General features: G+C 37.1%; 1 protein-coding gene across 1 annotated transcript; it reads left to right on the top strand.

Annotated features, from left to right (window-relative positions):
- The first annotated feature begins 1187 nt into the window (after window positions 1-1187).
- LOC123246347 lies at window positions 1188-21429 on the top strand. The gene is made up of 5 exons (XM_044675256.1): window positions 1188-1309; window positions 1841-2548; window positions 7919-8105; window positions 20786-20863; window positions 21170-21429. Exons 1-5 carry the CDS (start codon window positions 1214-1216, stop codon window positions 21427-21429), a joined length of 1329 nt encoding a protein of 442 aa, XP_044531191.1. The 5' UTR covers window positions 1188-1213.
- The last annotated feature ends 1623 nt before the right edge of the window (window positions 21430-23052 follow it).

Genomic DNA, 23052 nt, shown 5'->3' with positions numbered 1-23052 from the left:
GGCAAGAGAATCTATTCACATGGCCTTATATTTTGTTAGATAATTACCTTTTTTTACTTCTATTTCCTTTTTATTCCTTCTACTTCAAGTGATTAACTCTATAAACTCTATAAAATATAATTCTTGGAGTGTTAGATATTAATTTAAATCCTACAACATTATCAAACTTATACTTTAGGAAAATTATGTAGAAGATGGATTAGAGTAGAGAGAGCCTTGAGACTTAAGGTCCAATGAATAGACTATATTATAGGAGAACAGGTAAGAAGTAATGAAGACGTGGACTAGGCTGTATTAGTAAAGACTATATCTAGAGGGATATCAAATTTGCTATATCCAAAAAATCTAAATATTAACTATGCAACTTCATGTAGCCTCCAGCTATGCCAGTGATGACATAGAGCAGTGTTTGTGACCTTCCTTTGTGTTGCCATCAACCTACTCTATAAATAAACCATGTCAACAGCAACTTTTCATCCTAAGGGATATAAGCAGGTAATTCAAAGTATTGGGGACTGGAATACTGGAGAGTAACTCTCTTGAATGATGATTGAGAGTAAGGGTAGGAAATGGAAAGGTTGGTAATGAAAGCTAAAGTTTTCCCATTTTATTGGGGCAAAGAAGAACCAAGAGTACAAAGATGTTGTATCTGCAGATTGAGGCCCAGAGGGCAAATTCTAAGAAGCTACAAAAGGAGAAAGAGTCAAAAAGTTCTGAGATAAAAAGTGCACAAGAAAGGAAAGGAAATTGTAAGAGTGCTGGAGGTAGTGTGGAAATATGGAATAATGGAATACTGGAAGAGAAGCCAGAGTCTTCCCTATCCAATTTCACAGTGCCAGACTCAGAGTGGGTGAATCTATGTCCTCAAGAGAAGTAAGCACAATTTAGTTGTAACTAAATTAAATTGTGCTTTAGTAAGCACAATTTTAGTTGCTGTTCCATTTTAGAAGAAATCGGGGGATAAAATTTTCCTTATTTTCCATCCCAGAAAGAGCAGCAATTTCTCCACATTGAGAAAAACCACCATGTTCACTCTCTTTTCTGTCTAGCTATACCTCTATAATGTACTAAGAGGTTAAAAAAATGTCTTGAGAGATACCCATACATACAGTCTACAACAATTAGATTTCTTGGCCTAGATGTGGTCAAACTTTGTGATAGAATTTGCTCATTATCTGAGTTTTAGAAACCTTTTTCTAAGTTCTGATACCACATGTCTTTTTCATTGTCTAGATTATGCTGGGCAAAAAGTACCCAAGACCCTCGTATTGCCATGGGTCATCAGTCCCCACTAGAAAAAAAAATTGTGGTAAGTTAACTAGCATAGTACTATGCATTAGAGAGCTTCGTTATCTTCACTTAACACATTTCTATACTAGCAAAATTTCCCAGCTCTTTCTATATATTGGTTGTAAAAAAAATATTAATAATAGAATTTATACTGCTTTAAGGTTCACAAAGCATTTTACAAATATCTCATTTGATCCTTATGAGCCAGAGCTCTGGGATAGAGAGGTAGATGATTATCCTTATTTATATATAAAGCAGACAAGTTAAGTTAAAATCACTTGTCTAAGGTCACACAGTTCTAGTTAAATGTCTGAGGCTGAATTTGAACTCAGTTCAAAATACTGTATTGAAGACATGGTATATGTATTTCTTGATTCATGTGGGGCCTCGAGATGTATATGCATGGCAGTGAAAGCAGACCACATCATTGCTATTGTACCAAACATAGACAAAGCCAGCCAGTGTCATTTTTCTGAGGGAGCCTTCCCTGTCTTCCCTTGTTATCCACAGTGTAGAAAAATGTAAAAAAAAAATCACTTCATTTTGACAGAGTTTAGGTGGTCTGCATACTCCAGCATCAAGAAATCTGTTAGCTCAAAGACATAAAGAGGAAAATGAGTCACTCTCTAGGGAAAAGGCTATGTCTTTTGACTACCAACTTGCTAAAGCAGAGACTTATTACTATTCAAGAATAATGGAAATGGTAAATGAAAAGAATGAATTTAAGAAGCCCAGAATTGAGTTATTAAAATCATCAAAAAGCCAGAAAAATGCAGGAGCTGAAGAATGGGACTATTTAGTACCAGAGAGAGAGTTACAACAAATAGAGAGTCACATACGCAGAGCAGAACAGGCCAGATCTATCAAAGATTCAAAATGTAAATCATTATCCAGTATCCCTAACAAAATACATTTTCCTAAACTCCTATTACCTGAAAGTAAGAGGAATGCTTTCCAAAACACCCCACCCACTAGAAAGAAAGTAAGAGAGTGGGAGCGGGATCAGCAAACTAAAGAACATCTAGAACGTATGAATCGAGGTAGAGAATGTAATGAGGAAAGGGCCAAAGAAAGACTTTCTGTAAAAATCCCAAATCCTCCTCCTCCAATTCAAAAGCACATAAAGAAGAAGAACCATAAAATGTATGAATGGAACACTGCTTATCCACTTCTTCAACCTCAGGATGGAAGTCCAATTGAAGTGGATATCCTTGTGCAAGAACCAGAAAAGAAAGATGTAAGAAAAAATAAAAAGCGAGTTCGTAGAACATTTTTGAGCATTCCTACACTTTTGAGGAGTCACTTAGAAAAAATGAAACATTATTAAAATTCTATTTTTGTAACAAAGGGTTATAACCTCTTTATTAGACCTTTTTATTATAATATAGGGGTTCTATGGTTATTTACCAAATATAGTTTAGCATTTAGTAGAAGTTACTGTTCTAAATAACATAGTTTCTAAAGTGATTTCTTGGAAGTAGGCTCTATAATCCTTAAACAAATTATCAACAGTTTTCTTTATTTGCTTTTATCAGAATTCCCCTTTTTTTCATCTTTGTTGTGAGATTTTCACTCAGGGAACTGTTTTGTACATTTCGCTGTGTTCCCCTAATGCTAATACTGTCAAGTGCCTGGGAAGTACTAGTAGATGCTTAGATAAGTGTTTATTGACTATGATTTTGGCATTTTCTTCTCTCTCTTAAAATAATCAAATTAATTGCTAATAATTTGTCAATTTTTATTGGTCATTAAAAAAGACATTGTTTTTAGCTTATCTCCTTTGGTTTTCATGTTTCCCACTTTTGTACTTATTTGGGATTTTAAAAATAGTTTTTAAATAGAGGATGATGTTCATTTGGTTCATTTTACATTTTTATAAATAAGAGCAAGATAATTTCTCATAAACAAATCCCAATCTCAGAAAAGTGATTAAAAGGCCACAGTGAACTCCCAAATGGTGGAATACAGTTCAATTTACTGTGAGGGAAGAGGTTAAATTTGTAGGAAGTTTTAAATTTTTTACAATATTATCTAAAAGATATCCCGATTGTGATTTATCTTGGCTTTCTTTCTTAGTAGGTATATATGTTGCTTGGGAAATAAGGGAAAATCTTTTTATTACTAGCAATTTTCAAATCCTCTTTTGCTATTTAGATTATTGTACTTGTAAAATGTGCATGTTTCCATTTATTTATTTGTCTGTCTGTTAATTTATTTATCTATCTGTTTGTTTATTTAAACCCTTAACTTCTGTGTATTGGCTTCTAGGTGGAAGAGTGGTAAGGGTGGGCAATGGGGGTGAAGTAACTTGCCCAGGGTCACACAGTTGGGAAACATTTGCTTGTTTTAACCATGATATTAAATTATTCTCAATGAATATTGATTTAAAATTTCAGAAGTTTCAAGTGGATACCTCAAAATATTTTCAGATAATTGATTAAATTTCACCCATAATGTTCTTTTTTTTTTTTTTTTTTTTAAACCCCTACCTTCCATCTTGGAGTCAATACTGTGTGTATTGGGTCCAAGGCAGAAGAGTGGTAAGGGTAGGCAATGGGGGTCAAGTGACTTGCCCAGGGTCACACAGCTGGGAAGTGTCTGAAGTCAGATTTGAACCTAGGACCTCCCGTCTCTAGGCCTGGCTCTCAATCCACTGAGCTACCCAGCTGCCTCCCACCCATAATGTTCTGATCTAACATTTGTTATATGTATTTTGCACTAGATTTTTCACTCCTTGTCTCCTCTTTACCCTAATAACAAACAGAGGAGATGTAATTACACTTAATTGTCTACAATAAATAGTCTTATTCCAAGTCCTATATGATTTCTGGGCTGGTCAAATTTTTCTAGTCAAATGCATTATTCATTTACACCAGTGGTTCCCAAACATTTTTGGCCTAACACCCCCCCTTTCCAGAAAAAATATTACTTAGAGCCCCTGGAAATGATGAAACTATTTATTGAACTCAGAATAGAATGTAATATTAAAAAAGTATGGCCATCACCGCTCCCCTGGATTCTATGCAGCACCCACCAGGGGGCGGTAGTGCCCACTTTGGGAATCACTGATTTACACCATTTGCATATCACATTTGTACATCTATCCTTATCCAATTCAGATGGAAAAATAAATTTTCTTTACAGTATAGTTGCATACATACTTCATTTTTACACATAATTATCCATTGACATATTGTATTTTATGCATGTGTTAATCTTCAATGGCATTTCATAATGACAGATTAATAATATTTGATTTCTTTTTTCCTTAATATCTTTAATTTTTGTTCTCAATTACAACTTACTCAAATAACTTTTTAGGGATGGTCAGACAATCAACACAGTAGGCATTATTTGACTAAGATTTAGTATTTTAAAAGTTTAGTTTTAAGCTGCCACAATAGATATTAATTTTTGCTTTTTGTAATATTTTTTGAAAATAACTTAAATTGAACCAATTTTTTATATAGGATGTGTCATCATTTTCTAACTTTGAACTTTAATAAAATAGTAGTTTTGGAAATTTTGGAAAATTTAGAAAACTTTAGGAAATTTCTAGACAATTTTTTGGGGTATTAACTGCCTCTTCTATATTTCTTTTTTATTGTCATAAGTGATCCTAAAATATTTAATTTAAACCAATTCTTTTTAATATTTTTCATTTTTACCACTTATTAGTAATATCTGCAGTCCCCTCCCCGCCTTTTTTAAATTTGTGTTCCAATTATGGTGAATTAAGGAAACCTGCATTTTTCAAACAATATTATGAATGTCATAAAGTTGATATTGACTTCTTATTCATTTTTACACTTCATAGATCTTGAGTTAGCACAACTTAAGTTGGCATGTCTTAAGCAAGTATATGCCTCAGTGATCACTATAGCTGTATATATACTTTGTTCTTACATATATATATATATATATATATATATATATATATAAATAAAATGTTCTTACATTCTAGCAAATTGCATATTAATCCTTAGAGTATGAATTTCTTCTTAAACACTGCACATACTTTTAAAGTAATTTTTGTATTCTAATCAAATACAATGCTGTTTAAATTTCCAATTTACAATATATCAAATTCTTAATGCATATATCATTTTTATATTTCCAATTTTTGAAACCCTAATGTTAATTATATTTTTACCTGTTGCTTAATATAATAGTATGTTTTAAAGTAACAATTTTATATGTTCATATGTCTATCCAAAATTTAGATAATACAAAATCTTCTTCATATTACATCACATCTTTTAATAAGTTGATATTAAATTCTTATATACTTTATACTCATTTTTTACATTTCTCAAGTTCAGTTTGACAAGCATTTTTGGTAAGTCTAATCACTCAAATCTGTAATCATTATACATTATTATACATTGCAAGTCCTAATAAATAATTTTTTCACTATAAGTTTTGTACATTCTTAAATTTTGCTGAAATTCTATTTTTTAACTGGTAGCCAATTATCACAATGAATGAATTTATACTGTACCATCAGTACCTATTCAAATCCTCAGCATATATATCAATTTTCAGCATCAAATCTAATTGAAGTTCAGATCAAATTGTGAACCAGTTGTGGGATCATATCTCCCTTTTTTGTTTTTTAAAGTGTGTATTCTAATGTGTAAACTATGATGGATTGTTTAGTTGAACTTTTTTTAGAGAAAGGGCCATGAGTTTTGGGAAAAGTGGGCAGTGTTTTTTGGCTTCTCAAAACTTCTTCCTGCTGATCTGGGGTGGTGTGGATAATTTGTTCTAGGCATATGATTTTCTCATGGTCTAATCTCTTATCTAAAAGGACCTAATTTGGAAATGTAAGCCATTTGTATTGTTTTAGTAATTTTGAATTAAGTTTTCACTAACAACAGTTTTGATCAATGTTATATTGAACTCACAGTAGCTTAAAGAAGCTTTTTCACTCTTGGGTAAGTACTGAGTTAGATTTGTTGCTTTGACTAGCTAGGAAAGTTTGAGCTGCAAACTTCAGAGTGTAATAGTTTGCAAGCAGGAGCTGGATAGATAGTAACAAGGCACATGGTATATCTTATTCAGGGATTTTACACCTGAGTGGTACCTGTACTTCTGCACACAGCTCTGAATCATCGCTTTCTAGGTAGCTGTCTGAAAGTTGTGTAGCTTGTTTCCTTAGTTCACATTCTAAAGTCATTTGTGATTTTCAAAAACATATACCTTAGTATTTAACCTTTTATAATATTAAATTTCAATTTTGGGGTTCAAATCATACCTTTTTTTGGTTTGTTCTGATTTCTTCTCCTTACCTTTCTCAGGGGTCCCACCTGAGAAAAGGGAGGAAAAAAAATGCTGATCATATATTTTTGCCTTTGTTCTCTCTTGACATTTTGTAATTGTAGGATCAAATTATCCTTTTCTTTTCTTTTTCATCTCTACCCTCTCCCTTTCATGACCAGAAAAGAGAGGAGAGGAGATGTCTGAAAATTTTGTGTATTTGTTCTTTATGTGTAGCCAATTAAATTATCTTAGAGTTTAGGAGACCCGAAAATCTATTAAAAATGTTGTTTTTTGAATTTCCCAAATGACCTCCATCTGTCTTCTCCTTTTCTTTGGCTCAAACTGAAAAAGGCAGAGAGAGGGCCACCTCTTTATGTGAGGTTTATTTTTCCCAAAATGTAACCCTCCCATTATGCACACAGACAACATACAGACAACATAGACATATCACAGAACATAGAACATAGACTGATCACGGACAGATTACATACAAACAACATAAATTTATAAGACAAACATAAAACACAAGTTTCATCAAGGTCTTGAATTGCTGGAATAAAAAGTCATTAATTTTTGAAGTAATTAAAACTGTCTCAGTGCATTGGGGTGTGTGATATACATAGTGGCTACTAATTGATAATGCGGAGTAATGGACTTCTAGGGGATGGACAGCAGTGAAGGGTGTATTGTGTTGGTAACATTAGAAGCCCTATTCTGAAAGGTATTTGCTGCCTAAAAGTTACTTTCACTTTTCCTGGAGCTTCTTATATTTCAGGAGCTGGATAGGAAAAGGGTTAATTCTGGCAAGGAGTTTAAGGTTGATGTTGACAAATTGATTCTTTTCACGCTCTGATAGTATTCAGAGCTTGGAAGTTTTCATTTATTTACACACTTCTGAGAAATGGAGGGGTTTTTTGAGACAGTAGCACTCGAAAGGAGAAAGTTTCAACTAACCTTGTGGTAAGATTTAAGGGGTAGTCTTAACTGTATCTCCTAGCAATTTATTTTGAAAGTCATTAAGGGCTTTTAAAAAATGTTCTGTGGTTATTACTAAATGGAATATTTCCAAAAAACTGTGGGGAGAACCAGTTTTTCTGACTGGAAAAAAAATATGGAGTAGCTGCTTCTGGAAGGGAGGGTTTAAGGAAAAAGTTTGGTCATTTCGAATTTGTTGTTTTTGAGAGGGGAAAAAACTGCCTTTTCTAATGGCAGTTTTAAATCTCTCTGATTTTCAGCCCTCTGATCTCTTAAAGGGACCCTGGTCTAAAGGCAGTGTTGGGTATAGAGGAGATATTTTTATAGATTCCATAGTTTTACTCCTGGCTGTAAAGTCCTCTTGACCCCTGAACTGCTTTCTGCCAAACAGAAAGAGAAGAATTTCTCTCACCTGAAACCTGTGAATGCTGATTCGAAATCTTACCGCATTGAAGATGCTATCTGTCGAGATCTGCTTGATAAATTACTTGTGTATCTACAAACCTGGATAAGAGAAATGATTCTGGGATTACTGGAGGGTCGAATTGACAGACAGACATGCAACCTCTTGCCGATCAGTGACAAAATTGAATGATTTGGGGTACATACTTTATAGGGAAAATGACATAGGCTAAGGGGTTAGGTAAGCTTCTTGCAGAGACAATGGTTAGTGAAGATTTACAAAATAGAGACAATGGATTTAGATTACCTTAGTGATTCTAAACAGAGTTTTCTGTAGTATAATAAATCACAGGCAAATAAGTAACCATTTAGTCCAGATTCTCAGGGAAATGTTTTATTCAGTGGACAGAACAAGGAAAGACAGGAACAGCTGCTTTGGGTGAGATAATACATGCCTGGCTCTAGCTAGCTGATGGCTTTTATTTTATTGGGGCCTACCCTCACTACTGGGGGCTACAGAGCCACCAGGTCTGGTATGAGGAAAAGGACCTAGGATCAAATCTGGCCTCAGATGCTTTCTAATTGTGTGACCTTGAGTTTCAAGGTCACTTAAAATCAGTTGCCTAGCCCTTTATTGTCCTGATTCTGAGACAGAATGTTAAAGGTTTTTTTAAAAGGGAAGAAAAAGAAAATGCATGGATTGAAAAATAGTTACTTGTTTAAGGAGGAACAGAAATAAAACTAGTATCATGTTAAATAAGATGCTGGGAGACCCTTCTAGGTAAAGATCTGCCTTTATTGTGACAGGAATCACAGGGTGCCAGAGGTCTGCAGGTTTCCCCCTAAAGTTCAAAACATGATCATTAACACTGACAGGTTTTTAAAGGCAAAAAGAGGAACTTACATAGTGGTTGTGAAGACTTACAGGAATCACTCTTGACATGAGAAATAGTAACTTAAGGATCATAGGAGAGATAGAACACTTTTGACCTGGGATTCTTTACTGACCATTCTTGACATAGTATATCCCAAGCCCCATAAGCTCCCTTAGGGCCCTTGGCCTCCAAGGCTCTGACCCTCTAAGGTCTCCTGTCCTCCATGACCTTTGGTGACCTTCTGGTCCCTGTAGTCCCTTACATGAATTAGTTTGATATAAAGTACAATATAAAATAGATTCACACACCTGAAGACGAAGTGGGGAGAGGGAAGACTTTTTTTCAGCGTAAGACACAGTTACCTTCTCAGATTTTTAACTGAAAAATCTTTTAATAAAAAATTGTTCCTGCCCTTATAAGGAGTTTAATTAAAATTGTTGTTCAGTTGTGTCTGACTCTTCATGACCCCATCTAGTTTTTTGAGCAAAGATAATGGAGACCAGAATTCAAATTCTACACCAGACACATACTACTTGTGTGACCCTGATTGAGTCACTTAAACTTTATGCCTCAATTTCCCCATCTGTAAAATGGGGATAATAGTATCTACCTCCTGTGATTTATCTAAGGTGGGAGAAAGTGAAATATAATATTTGTAAGACTTTTTTCAAGAGCCTCTGATGAGTCTAGTAGTGTTTCCACTCTGCCAAAGTCATCCCAACCACACTTTGCCTCAGTTCTTCCTCCTAATTTTAACCACACCCCTTCACATACTCAGTTCTTTCTTTTTCCCTTACATCTTCCTCTTCCTGCTTTCATCTAGTCCGGCTCCATTATCTTAAGCCCTCTCCTCATTACTCCTGAATCTATAACCCAATCTTCTAAAGGCTAATCTTGACAACCAGATCCTACCCTTTTCTTCTATAGGATTGGCCTTGGATGCCATCCATTAGGGACCCGCCCCTCCTTTCCATTGGATCATAGAAATGTCTGTTTCAAGGTGGATACCTGGCCTCTGGCCTTGCTCTCTTTAGTCTGGTGAAAATAACTGAGAAGAAAAAGAAGGAGTGTGGGCCTGGAATGCTTCATGGCTATTGGCTGAGCTCATGAAGTGAAGCTCTGCTTTGGGACAAGAGTTTTGGGAAGTGATACACTTCTGGGGAAGCCTGTCAGTCCCCATGAAGGAGGGGGATTGCTCAGTAGCTGGGCTTGGAGTAGCAATCACCTGCTCCTGCTGTGGGTCAGGGTAATTTGGAGGATAGAGAGAGACAGAGTTATGAAAGGAGAGGGAAAAGGAAAGGGAAATAGACAAGAGGGGCAAGGAAGAGAAAAAGTGAGGAAAGAATTGGAGTTACCTGACTACCCCTTCCCAAGATATGGGGAAACTGCTGTCCATAGAGAGAGGAAGAGAAATAAGGACAGGGACACGATGCCACATTGATCTGAGGCCCAGTGGTAGGTTCAGCAAATACACTGATTTTGACACCCATTTATTCTCATACACTCACATATTCTCACACTCCTGAATGTTATACCCAGAGTAGCATGAGGGTCAGCAGAATAGAATGGAGACCAGAAACTCTAAAATATACATTCTACACTATCTGAAGCATAATATATTCTGTTCTAGCCCCTTACCTTTATGTGTGTCTCTGCTTCAAGTATATCTCTTGTAAACAACATATTGCCAGATTCTGGTATTTAATTTCCTGCTACCATTTCCATTTTATAGTGAATTTATCTCATTCAAATTCAGTTATGATTATTATATATTTCTCTCCATCCTATCTACCCCTTTCTCTTTCTCTTTCTCCTTTTTCTTTGTCCCTCCTCAAAAGTCTGTTTTGCTTCTGACCACCCCTTCCTCCAATTGGTTCTCAAATTTTCTATTCAGCTCTAGTCTTTTCATCAGGAATGCTTGAAAGCATTTTTATTTCATTGAATATCCATTTTTCCCCTTGAAAGTTTATACTCAGTTTTGCTGAATCTTGGTTGTAATCCTAGCTCCTTTGCTCTCTGGAATATCACATTCCAAACTCTCTAAGACTTTAATATAGAAACTGCTAAAACTTTTTAATCCTGATCATGGCTTCATGATATTTGAATTGTTTCTTTCTGGCTGCTTATATTATTTTCTCCTTGACCTCTGAGAGCTCTAGAATTTGACTATAATTCTGGGAGTTTTCATTTGGGAATGTCTTCCAGGAAGTGATTGTTGAGCTTTTTCAATTTCTACTTTACAGTCTTGTTTTAGGATAACAAGGCAATTTTCTTTGATAGTTTCTTGAAATATGAAGTCTAGGCTCTTCTTTGATAATGACTTTCAGGTAATTCAATAATTCTTAAATTACATCTCCTTGATAAATTACTTTCCAGGTCAGTTGTTTTTCTAATGAGATATTTTACAGTTTCTTTTATTTTTCATTCTTTTGACTTTTTGTTTCTTGATGTCTCATAAAGTCATTAGCTTTTACTTGTCCAATTCTAATTTTTAAGAAATTTTCTTCAGTGAGCTTGTGTATTTGGCCAGTTCCACTTTTTAACATGTTCTTTAGTGAATTTTTGTACCTCTTTTCCAATTGTCCAATTTTGCTTTTTAAGAAATTCTTTTCACAAGTGGATTTTTGTACCTCTTTTACCACGTGGCCAATTCTGTTTTTTAAGGTGTTATTTTCTCCTGTGTGTGTGTGTGTGTGTGTGTGTGTGTGTGTGTGTGTGTGTGTGTGTTTTCTTTACTAAGCTGTTGGCTCTTTTCTCATAATTTTCTCTTATCACTCATTTCTTATTCCCAATTTTTCCTCTACCTCCCTTATTTGATTTTTAAAATCTTTTTTGGAGCTCTTCCAGGAATTCTTTTGGGACTTGTGTCCAATTCACATTCTTCTACAAGACTTACAACTGTTTTGACTTCATTGTCTCCTAAATTTGTGTCTTGCTTTTCCTTGTCATCGTAGTAAATTTATGGCCAGGTTTTTGGGTTTTTTTGGTCATTTGCTCATTTTCCTAACCTATTTCTTGACTTCTAGCTTTGTTAGAGTTAGTCTTTGCTCTCAGGGTGGAAGGGCACTGTGTCAAACTTTAGGCCTTTCTTGCTGCCATTTTCAGAGCTAGCTCTGGGATCCTGTGGCTTTTTAGTTCTTCTAAGGTGATATGATCGAAGGAGAATGGTCACTGCTCTTCTGAGTCTGTGCTTTGATCTGTGAGTGACCACAAGCTCTCTTTTCAGCACTAGAATTGTGACCAATATTCCTGTTCCTCTGTGTCCACAAGTGCTAGTGAGCTCCTTTTAGCTGTGAGACTGTAACCCAGAACTGCATATGGGCATTTTGACAAAGCTTTCCACCCAGTTCCAGCAGAGTCCCCAATAATCTCCTTCTGACCAGTTGTCTGACTCCCTTACAGTTTGAGTTGAGAGCTCTCAAAGCAGCTGTTGGCCCTGATGAACTACCTCCAAAGCCTGCTACTGGCACTCCATTGTTGCCTACACTGCCTGGTCTGTGCTGGGCTCCAAGTCTACCACCCGGCTGAGAAAGGTCTTCCTGCTGACCATCCTAAGTTGTCTTGGATAGAAAATTGTCTCACCCCAACATTTTGTTGGTTTCTGTTCCATAATTTGATTTGAGATGTTATTTTTTTTTAAACTTTTTTTTATTTTATTTTAAACCCTTAACTTCTGTGTATTGACTCATAGGTGGAAGAGAGTGGTAAGGGTAGGCAATGGGGGTCAAGTGACTTGCCCAGGGTCACACAGCTGGGAAGTGTCTGAGACCGGATTTGAACCTAGGACCTCCCGTCTCTAGGTCTGGCTCTCAATCCACTGAGCTACCCAGCTGCCCCTGAGATGTTATTTTAAAGTGGTTTGGAGGGGAATTTGGTAGAGCTCAGGTGAATCCCTGCCTTTACTTCACCATCTTGGCTTTGCCTCCACAAATATATATTCTTACCTATACTACACATTTGGCTACACTCTGACATGCTAGGACTAAGAGGCTACTATGTCCTAGCCCTATAGGGGTATATAGACACTGGTATTATATAGGTGAAGATATACTCATATGATGACACTGACAAAGCACCTAGGAAGACACCAACAACCTCAAAAAGACTATCCAGGTCAAAGGTAGTGTTGTGATAAAATTACCCTGAAAAGATGAGTCATTGGCAAATCCTTATTTTTATAGCCTGGTTTTGCATATATTTTGCATGTTGTTCAGTTTATACCAACACATTACCCAGAGGTAAAGGAAGAATAAATCTATGGGACAGTAGAAACTAGCTAAAATATTTGAGTGGTTAAATGATATTCCTCCTAAATCTCAACACAAATGGACATGGGGACACTCCCTGCTCTACAGATGCATAGATATATTAACCTTAGTTGAAGGCAGAGAGAGTGATAGTTCTCTAAATTCCTATTGCCTTTGTGGTTTCTCTGATATATTCTACAAAATTCCTGATTCTTGTCATTCCTTTGTATCTGTGTCTCCTTATCCTTAAATTTTGCAGACCATGATTTCTAGGAAAAAAAACAGATTCAAATAAAGATTCAAATAAATTAGATTACCAAGAGGAAATGCAAGGTCACATTGGGGTCTGAGTGAACATTAATGAGGCACTGGCACTTTGTGGAATGATAGACAGGACAAAATCAATCACTGAAATGATAGACATTTCAGAGGTTTTAGAGGCTACTAGAATTTAAGTTGTTTGAGGGCAGAAATAGTTCAGTTTTTTTAATCTTTGTATCTCTAACATCTAGCACAGTGTTTGATGCAGAGTAGGTAGTTAATAATGGTCTTTGAATTAAATCTATCTGATCACCTTTCTCAGGTTCCTCAGGTTGCATAGGTAGCAAGTAATGGCACAGGGATTCAAATGTATATTCTTTGCTTTTAACTGCAGTGTTCTTACCAGTATATCACAATGCTAATGGGTAAATGGAGGGAATTACTCACTTCTATCTCACTTTTTTCTTTTCATAGAAGGATCTCATTTTGTGGTACCCCCAAACTGCAATGGATACTGCCATAAGTCTTGTGGAGCAAGATGTTCTTGTAAAAGAAGAGGGAGAAGGAGAAGAATTACCTCTGGGGATGAGAATGAGGATAACTTAAGTTGCCCGCATTTCCACTGCTTCAGATATGAGAAGGCAGACAGCCCCTAGGATGCACTGTGCAAATTCCAGGTGACCAATGGCTGAGGCTAGAGTTCCCACAGAAGAACAAATCTGAGTTGGTCCTAGAGCAGTTTCTTAGCAGCCTACCTAGGGACCTCCAGACTTGGGTGGAGGGCAAATCTCTGGAAAATGGTGAAGAAGCAGAAGTCCTGTTGGAAGCTTTGGGAGGAGAACAAACTATAGATGTAACTGGTCTGAAGAAAACTGGGTTGTGCCAGAGTGATGTGGACTTAAGTATCCCACAAACCCTGCCATGGAGCTGGAAACAAAAGACCACAGAAACAATAACTAGATGATTAGTATGGGGTTCCCTTTCATGTAAGAAACATGGGTTGTTTAGATTCACAATTATGAGAAAAATCACACACAGGACTAGGTTCAAACAATGCTCGATTTCCACACTTAGCTTTTCTTAGAGTCTGTGAAGAAAAGAGCAAAACTTGATTTAAAGTTGCCCAAGGGTATTTAGCGTCCAGTTTACATTGTGCTTTGAACCTTGGGTATAGCCATACAGACCAAAGCGAACTATGAGTAAAGGGACATCAGTTCCCTATGAGTAAAGGAGACACAGAGCAACAAACTGCCCAAACCAATGACCCCTTAGTAACTTAACAAGATAAAAAGCATTCTTGAAAATCCCTACCCACTTTTTACTGACTCTCCCACTATTTACTATCCTAGCTACTCTGTTACTATATTCTCTTATAATAGTTTGTTTCTTTGAAATGGAGTCAGTTTGAGCCAGTGGTCAATCCTTTGGACAAAACCCAATCACCTTGACCACATCAAGAGGAGAGTGAGGGAAGATGGATCCTTAGCAGAAGTCATTGTATCATATCCTTGACATTAAGATGGTTCATACCCCTTCCATGTTATTTATCCCTTTCACAGGATCTTCAGAAGAGATTCCACATAATATGGAAGAGATTTGGAATCTCTCCAGAAGAGATTCCACACAACTCTTTAGTAATATAGACCAATGATTTTCTTTAGAACTTTTTATATAGTATAATACGAATTCCTCTTGCAATATTAGGCAGAAAGGGGTATGGGGTCTTAGGCTTAACTATACTTTCTAAGTTAAACTCTGGCGTGATAGAAATTTCTTGGATAGGCTTTGCTCTTGGAAGAGACAGTGTCATTAGATAGCTATATGGAAGCCACCAGGAGGTTTGCTTCAGAATGTATCCCAGGAAGACAGGATAAAATCAAGCCCCCAATCAAATATCTGGGGAAGTGGGGCTGAACCATCACTAAGCAGAAGCTGGAAACCTTTGCTGGAGAATGGTAAATTACCAGCTCTTCTGTTATCCCTGCGATTTAGCTTCTCTGCCACCAAAAAAGCAAGATGAGAACAGTAGATGATATTCAGGAGGAGGGTGGGCAGGAGACTTTGATAATTGGAGATAGTCGTTAACCCCTCTGATGTCACCTGTTCTGAGTTAATAGACTATCTCCAACTGGCTATAGAGTAGTTTCTCAGTCTGATTTCTTGGAGAGAATCAAAAAGGGATATGAAAAAAGCATTGAGTCATGTTCTTTCTGCCTCTGAAGAGTTTAACTAGCACCAGTGAAATGAGAAGACTTGAATGGCAGGTGCAACAGGAGAGAATTAAATTAGGTTTCATCAAGTGGTTTCCAGTGGAACTGGGAAAGACATAGGAATAATGAACAAGGGAATTTGGGTAATCTCATTCCTGTAGGCTCTGTCAGCACCAGGAACAGAAGCCATTGAGTACAACCCATTCATGTTATGTATTAGGACATAAAGACCCAAAGGTTAAATGACTTGCCCAAGGTCACATACAGTGGAAGATCCCAGAGGGATTCAAACACAGATTTGACTTTCTCACCACTTGAGATATAAAGCAAAGAAATGTACTACCCAGACTTAGGATCATAGAAGATTAGAGCTGGAATTGACTTGAAAGATAATTGAATTCTAATTAGGGGCTAGCAAACTACAGCTCTTGGGCCAAATTTGACCCCATCACCTGTTTTTGTATAGCCACAAACTAAGAATGGTTTTGACATTTTACTATGGCAGTAGTTGCTGACCCTTGATCTAGCCTAAGGTCACCATTTTACAAATAAGGAAATTGAATCTCAGAGAAATGACATGTTTTCTCCCAAGTCACACAACTAAGTGTGTGACTAAGTGTTTCCCTACACTATTACCTCTTACGTATGCATCGCTGTCCTCAGGGACGTCCTGCGCTAATGAGGGGAAAAAATGTTCCTGCTTCTGAAAGTAGCTCCCATGTCATTGTAGGCAATAGTTCCTGTTCTGTGACATCTTCTGGACTGACATGAATAAGGATTCTTCTTCCCTCTTCTCTATCTCTGTTTCCAATCCCTACATTAATTAGACTTTTTTGTTGTTGACTTGTTTTCAGTCATGTTGGATTCTTTGTGATTCTACCTGAAGTTTTCTTGACAAAGATACCATTTTTTTTTTTTTTGCCATTTCCTTCTCCAGCCCATTCTACAGATGAGACAACTAAGGCAGACAGGACTAAGTGATTTGTCCAGAGTCATATAGATAGTAAGTGTCTGAGGCCAGATTTGAACCCAAGAAGACGAGTCTTCTTGACTGTTGCTTTATCCACTGTGCCACCCAGCTGCCCTATCAGACTTCTTTAGGCCATACTTCTTTTCATCACTGTTCTGGTCAGCCCTCTATTTCTGTAGGACCACATCTTATCAGGATTCCCCCCCACCCCCTTTCCAGTTCTCCCATAACCTCTTGCTGGGATGCTTTTAACATTTCTCTGTTGTCTTGATTCATTTTTGCCTCCATCATCCTTGTCCCTACCAAAAAAAAAAAAAAAAAAAGAATGTTAAGGCAAAGAATTAGGCTTACATTTAAGAAGACTAGTTTAAATCTGGTCTCAGACACTTACTAGTGTGAGGGGGTGAAGGGAAGGTAGGCAGAAGGAAGGTTTGATGGGAGAAAGGAGAGAGGAGGGTAGAGGAAGGGAAAGGAAGGTAGCAGTCCCAGCCCCAGGGGGAAATTGACCAGAGCCCTTCGGGGCTCAAAAAAACCCAAAACTATAGGGTTTAGAATAGCTGGGTTTTATTTTAATTAGAAAAGGGAAGGTCTAGGAAAAACTAGGAGGTAGATAGAAAGGGAAAAAGGCGCCAAGAGAAAGAGCTCAGACTCAGAGAACCTCAGAGCTCCTGAGTCAGATCCTCCAGGGTAGAGAGAGAGCCTCCAGGGTAGAGAGAGAGAAAAGGCACCAAACTCTCTCTTTTATACTTTCTCTGACACCTTCCACAAAGGAAGTGGGAGTTGTGAGGAGAAGTTGTAGAAGGGAGTCCTGGGAGTTGTAGTCTTTGATCCAGTCATACCACTGCTGGGTTTGTACCCCAAAGAGATAATAGGGAAAAATACATGTACAAAAATATTCATAGCTGCACTCTTTGTGATGGCAAAAAAACCTAATTCCAAATGACGCACTAGCTATGGGGCCTTGGGCAAGTCCTTAGTCTTGGTTTGCCTCAGTGTTCTCAATTGTAAAATGGTGATACCTCTAAGGATTGTTGTGAAATTCCCATGAGATAATATTTGTAAAGCCCTTGGCAATATAATATATACAATATAAATGCTAGCTATTATTATGTTAACAAGTGCATTGAGGGCAGGAGCTATTTTATTTTTATCTTCTTATCTGCATTACCTAACACAGAGGATCATAGAAGTCCTGTACATAGCAAGTGTATTCATAAATGTACATAGAATTGATGTGGGGAGACAAAATCTTGGGCTTTTCCTGCTATACAACATACACACACACATATATATGACTTAAAAAAAGAGAAAATAAGTCATGCATTTGCTGAAGGCATAGAATAAATGCGATAAGTATGATAATCATACTTATGGGAAACAGAAAAAAGAAATAAATTGAGAGGGAAGAAGTAGTGGAGATAATGGACCTTTGGGAAATCTCTGAAAAGGGAAGCAATTAACTTGTGTGCAAGGTATGAAGAATATAGCTTGGCTGAAATGGAGGGATTATTTAAAAAAATTTCCCCCCTTTTCCTTCTTTAATTAATTAATTAATTAAGAATATGTTTCCATGGTTACATGATTCATGTTCTTTCCCTCCCCTCTTCCCTTCCCCCTCCTGGAGGTGACGAGCAATTCCACTGAGTTTTATGTGTATCATTGTTCAAAACCTATTTTCACATTAATAATATGTGCAATAGAGTGATCATTTAGAGTCTACATCCCCAAAAATATCCCCATTGAACCATGTGATCAATCATATGTTTTTCTCTTTGTTTCTACTTCCACAGTTATTTCTCTGGATGTGGCTAGTGTCCTGGATCATTGCATTGCTACTAGTAGAGAAGTCTATTATTTGATTGTGCCACAATGTATTAGTCTCTGTGTACAATGTTCTCCTGGTTCTGCTCCTTTCACTCTGCATCATTTCCTGGAGGTCATTCCAGTTCACATGGGATTCCTCCAATTCATTATTCCTTTTAGCACAATAGTATTCCATCACCATCAGATACCACAATTTGTTCAGCCATTTCCCAATTGGTTGACACTCCCTCATTTTCCAGGTTTTTTTTGCCATCACAAAGAGTGCAACTATGAATATTTTTGTACTTGTATTTTTCCCTATTATCTCTTTGGGGTACAAACCCAGCAGTGGTATGACTGGATCAAAGGACAGTCTTTTAAAGTCCATTGTGCATAGTTCCAAATTGCCTTTCAGAATGGTTGGATCAATTCCCAACTCCACCAGCAGTGCATTAATGTCCCAGTTTTGCCACAATCCCTCTAATATTTATTTCTTTCCTTTGCTGTCATATTGGCTAATCTGNCTTCTCTTCTCTTCTCTTCTCTTCTCTTCTCTTCTCTTCTTTTCTTTGTATTGCTTCTAAGACAGAAGAGTGACAAAGGCTAGGCAATTTGGGTTAAGTGACTTGTCCAGGGCTATATAATTAGAAAGTATCTGAGGCCAGAGTTGAACTTAGGTCTTCTTGACTCCAGGCCTGGCGTTTTATCCACTGTACCACCTAGCTGCCCCTACCATGCTATTTTAATGAGAATAATTACACCATGAGGTAGACAATAATGTAGTATTGTTCTGATTTTACAGATAAAGAAACCGAAGCCCAGAAAGTCTAAATGATTAGCTTTCAGTCACCTAATTACTGAATTTCACAGCCAGGAATCAGATCTTGGCTTCTTTTTTTTTTTTTTTAAATTTAATTTTTTTACATCTTGATCCAATTTTTATTATTTGTTTTCTGATATTTTGTAACCCATGTTCTCTCCTTCCCTCTTACATTACCCTCCTCTCCAAGAAGGTAGGCAATATGATATAGGTTGTGCTTATATTATCACATAATACATACTTCTCTGTTCATCATGTTGTGAAACAAGACACATATTGCTTATACTAGAGAAAAATTGACGAAGGAAACAAAGTGAAGAATGGTATTTTTCCATCTGCATTGGGACTCTGTTCTTTCTATGGTGGTGGATATCCTTTTTCATCATGAATCCTTTGGGATTGTCTTAGATCCTTGCCCTGATGATAATAGTTAAGTCATTCAGAGTTGATTATCATAGATTATTGTTGTTACTGTGTGCAATGTTCACCTGCTTCTGCTCACTACATTTTTTATCCTTTACTTTTTTAAAGAGTAATTGTAGGCCACCTTCCATTTAGTTGTAATTTTTTTCTTCTGGCTTCATTCATAACTAGAATGTCAAGATTGATTTTAATTAGCTCTTCTAGCAATATGTTTACTCACTGGACATTTGCAAGGACTTCACCAAGTATTTTGTAAGGGGGTAAATCTTTAACAGGAAGGATCAGGGATTCTTCTTCAGAAGGATCTTTTGGAGCAGTGAGGTGGCACAGTGGATTGAGAGTCAGACCTAGATATGGGAGGTCCTATGTTAAAGTCTGACCTTAGACACTTTGTGACTCAGCAAGAGAAGGCAGGGTAAGGCATTTAATCCCAATAGCCTACCCCTAACTGTTCTTCTGCCTTGGGACTGGTATTTGGTGTCTATTTTTTAAAAAAATGAAACATACCATTCTTTACTTTGTTTCTTCATGAATTTTCATCTGGAGTAAGAAATATGTATCTTGTTTCACAACATGATGAATGTGGACAATATTATTTAGTGTCAATTCTAAAACAGAAGGTAAAGGTCTTTTGAAGAAAGTATTTTTTTTGAAGGATTGTTCTTCATGGAGGAAGTGGCATTTGAATTTGACTTTAAAAATGTGCAAACCAAAGACATGATCCACTTCTTTTCCCTGAATGCTCACTAAGTGCTCTTTTTAGAATATTGAGATACTTTTATTATTCTTGTTAACAATCTAAAATTTCTTTGAGTGTGCATCTAGCCTCCCGTTGGCCTATTAATATCAGACATGGCAAGAGGAACGTAAAGTAACAGACTAACTTGTTTCTTAATTCTTGTCCGTAGGCAATGGCAGCCCAAGGAAGGTGTCTGGTCTCGGAGGTTCAAATTCTCTGGGAGTTGGAGGGGCTCTTGATTGTGAATGTGGAAGGCACTGGACTTGGAAGCAGGTCCTGCAGAAGGCTTAACCTTTCTTCTGACATTCTCCCATTTGGGCTTAGCCCCCATGAGACACACAGAGCTGGCTCCTGGAGTTTGGCCAGAGCTGGGGCAGTTTCTGACTTTCAGGGCAGAGAATGAAGCTCCAGCATAGTGAAGGCTTTGGAGAGAGAGAGAGAGGCTCCTGGTAGAAGGAGGCTAGATTAGAAAGGAGTTTTTTTTTTTTTTTTTTTTTTTCCTGTCCAGACTACAAGACTAAATGTAAAACGGGTTCTCAACCTGGGTCCACAGACCCCTTTGGATTCCTGGGATCCTGTGAATTTGGTTAGGAAAAAAAAATGGCATCTTTATTTTTACTACCTTCTAACTGAAGAATTTAGTCATCTCTTCGATTCTGAATGTAGGCAACAAACATTATTCCTCAAAGGGGTCCATAGGCTTCACCAGACTACCAAAGGAGTCAGTGCGACAAAGAAGTTGAGAACTCCTTGGGTAAAAGGAGGCTTCTATTCAAGGGTGAGGTGGAGTCAAGTGACTGGGAAATGTCAGTGATGTTTTTAAAAAAGGTTAGGCATTTAAAGAAAGAATTTACAAAGCACTTTAAGTGCCCCGCCTGTTACTCTCCCATAGAACTGAACCTAAAATTGTCACAAGCAGATGAGCTTCATCTGGCAAACTACCTAGAGCAGGTGAGCATCCTACGCATGTGTTTTATTAATCACCCAGTGTGGGACCTCATGCCAGGTACTGGCCATGCAAATATAGACAGGAGGCAGATGTCGCCCTCATGGAACTTCAGCTTTAACAGGGGCTGCTGCATCATGTGTCGGGGGAGAGTGGTGGTCAGCGAGAGGAGCCTTGGGACAGACCATTACAGGCATTGCAAATAGGGCCATAAAGCAATGTGTGCCATACCCTTTCTAGTAGCTTTGGAAATCCTGCTTTGATTATTTTGCTTCTTCCTAATCTGCCCTTTACCTCAGGATGTCCTTTTCTCCTTGGATTCCTTTTCTGATTATATAGTCATTTTTTGATTTGGGAGATTTTCCTCTTCTTTATGTCATTCTTCTCATGTTTCATTCATTTCTGTCTGTCTCTCCATCTATTTTCTCTTCAAACCTTCATTCTCTCTTATAAAGCCAATCTGATTTGGGAATCTTTTCCCTCCTTTTATGTTACTCTTCTCTTCCCAGGATTCATTCATTTTCTCTCTGTCTCTCCTTATATATTTTGACTTCATACCTTTATTCTGTCTCTCACAAAGCCTTTCTTTAAGGATGTTCCTTCCCCCCCCCCTTTCCTGTTTTTTTTTTCTTTGACTACAGGGTATTTTTGTTTTCTGTATCCTTTTCCTTCTTACTTCTGTGATCTGTCTTGTTCTAAGTACCACTGACATTTGAGGAGGTGGCAGAATTTTACCCAGGAGGAATGAAGGGATCCCTCTAGTCTAGACTTTGTTTCTCTAGAGCAGGGAGGAGATCTTAACTTTTTCTGTGCTATAGCTCCTTTGAGCAGTTTGTTGAAGCCTATTGACCCCTTCTCAGAATGATATTTTTAAATGAATAAGAGAAAATACAGAGGATTACAAAGAAAGCCAATTATACTGAAATACCATTATTAAAAATATATACACACATATATTTAGATAAATAGGAATGTAAAATAGGAACCTGGCTTCTGTAGGTGAGATATTGAATCCCCTTAGAGCAAGTTCTTTATGCTCCCAAGATAGTCAGTTTCCATGATTGGCTAGAGTATCTTCTCGTCTAGTTCTTTGCTTTGTCTCCCACAAAATGATGCAGGCGTCAAGGATTTGAAGGGTACAGGAAAAGAAAAAATCATAACCTTCATGTAAGCAAGAATACTTTAGTTTTCTTTTTTTTTTTTAAATTGACTCAAAATATGAAAATTGGCTTATGGCGTCATTTCCCCAAGAAAACAGCTGACAAGGAAAAATATAATTAGAAATCACATTTCTAGAACCAAGGATAGAGGAAAGCTTTTTGTTTAGTGGGGATAGTACAGGCTCAGGACTCTATCCACTTGCCTTTCTTTCTACCTTTCTCTGCTATGCTATCCCAGCCCAAACCAGATTTAGTTGTTTGGACAGAGCAAAAGGAGGCTGTATAATGCAGATATTTATCCCTCTACTGGAGAAACATTTTTGCAGGTAAGATCATAAGATTTAGAGCTGGGAATTACCTCAGACTTTTACTGAATGGCCTTTATTCCAATCTCCCTATTTTGCAAATGAGAAAGTTATGGACTAGAGAAATTAAGTGATTTGCCCAAGGTCACAGTCATGAAGTGGCTGAATAAGGAATTGAATCTGAGTGTCTGACTATAAATTCAGTGTACTTTTCACTATACCATGGAGTTGAAACTGGAGAAGACTGCCCTGATCATGAATAAAATGAGAGAGAGGCCTTATATGAAGACAGACTAAAAAGATTAGAATTCTTCAATTTGGATAGATAAGGACTAAAAGATTTATGATTCTACACTCCTAAATG

This window comes from Gracilinanus agilis, chromosome 4 (genome assembly GCF_016433145.1).
Source record: "Gracilinanus agilis isolate LMUSP501 chromosome 4, AgileGrace, whole genome shotgun sequence".
In the NCBI taxonomy this organism is placed as follows: domain Eukaryota; kingdom Metazoa; phylum Chordata; class Mammalia; order Didelphimorphia; family Didelphidae; genus Gracilinanus; species Gracilinanus agilis.
The sequence above is the reverse complement of the archived record's forward strand: the minus strand, read 5'-3'. Positions and strand labels throughout refer to the sequence as shown.

Excerpts from the sequence above, each read along its gene's own strand:
- LOC123246347 (XM_044675256.1), top strand. The coding sequence starts at position 1,214 with ATGTCTTTTTCATTGTCTAGATTATGCTGGGCAAAAAGTACCCAAGAC. Across the intron at positions 8,106-20,785 it reads ATGCAACCTCTTGCCGATCA|ACTACAAGACTAAATGTAAA; the intron begins GTGACAAAATTG and ends TTTCCTGTCCAG. Across the intron at positions 20,864-21,169 it reads CCTGGGATCCTGTGAATTTG|AACTGAACCTAAAATTGTCA; the intron begins GTTAGGAAAAAA and ends ACTCTCCCATAG.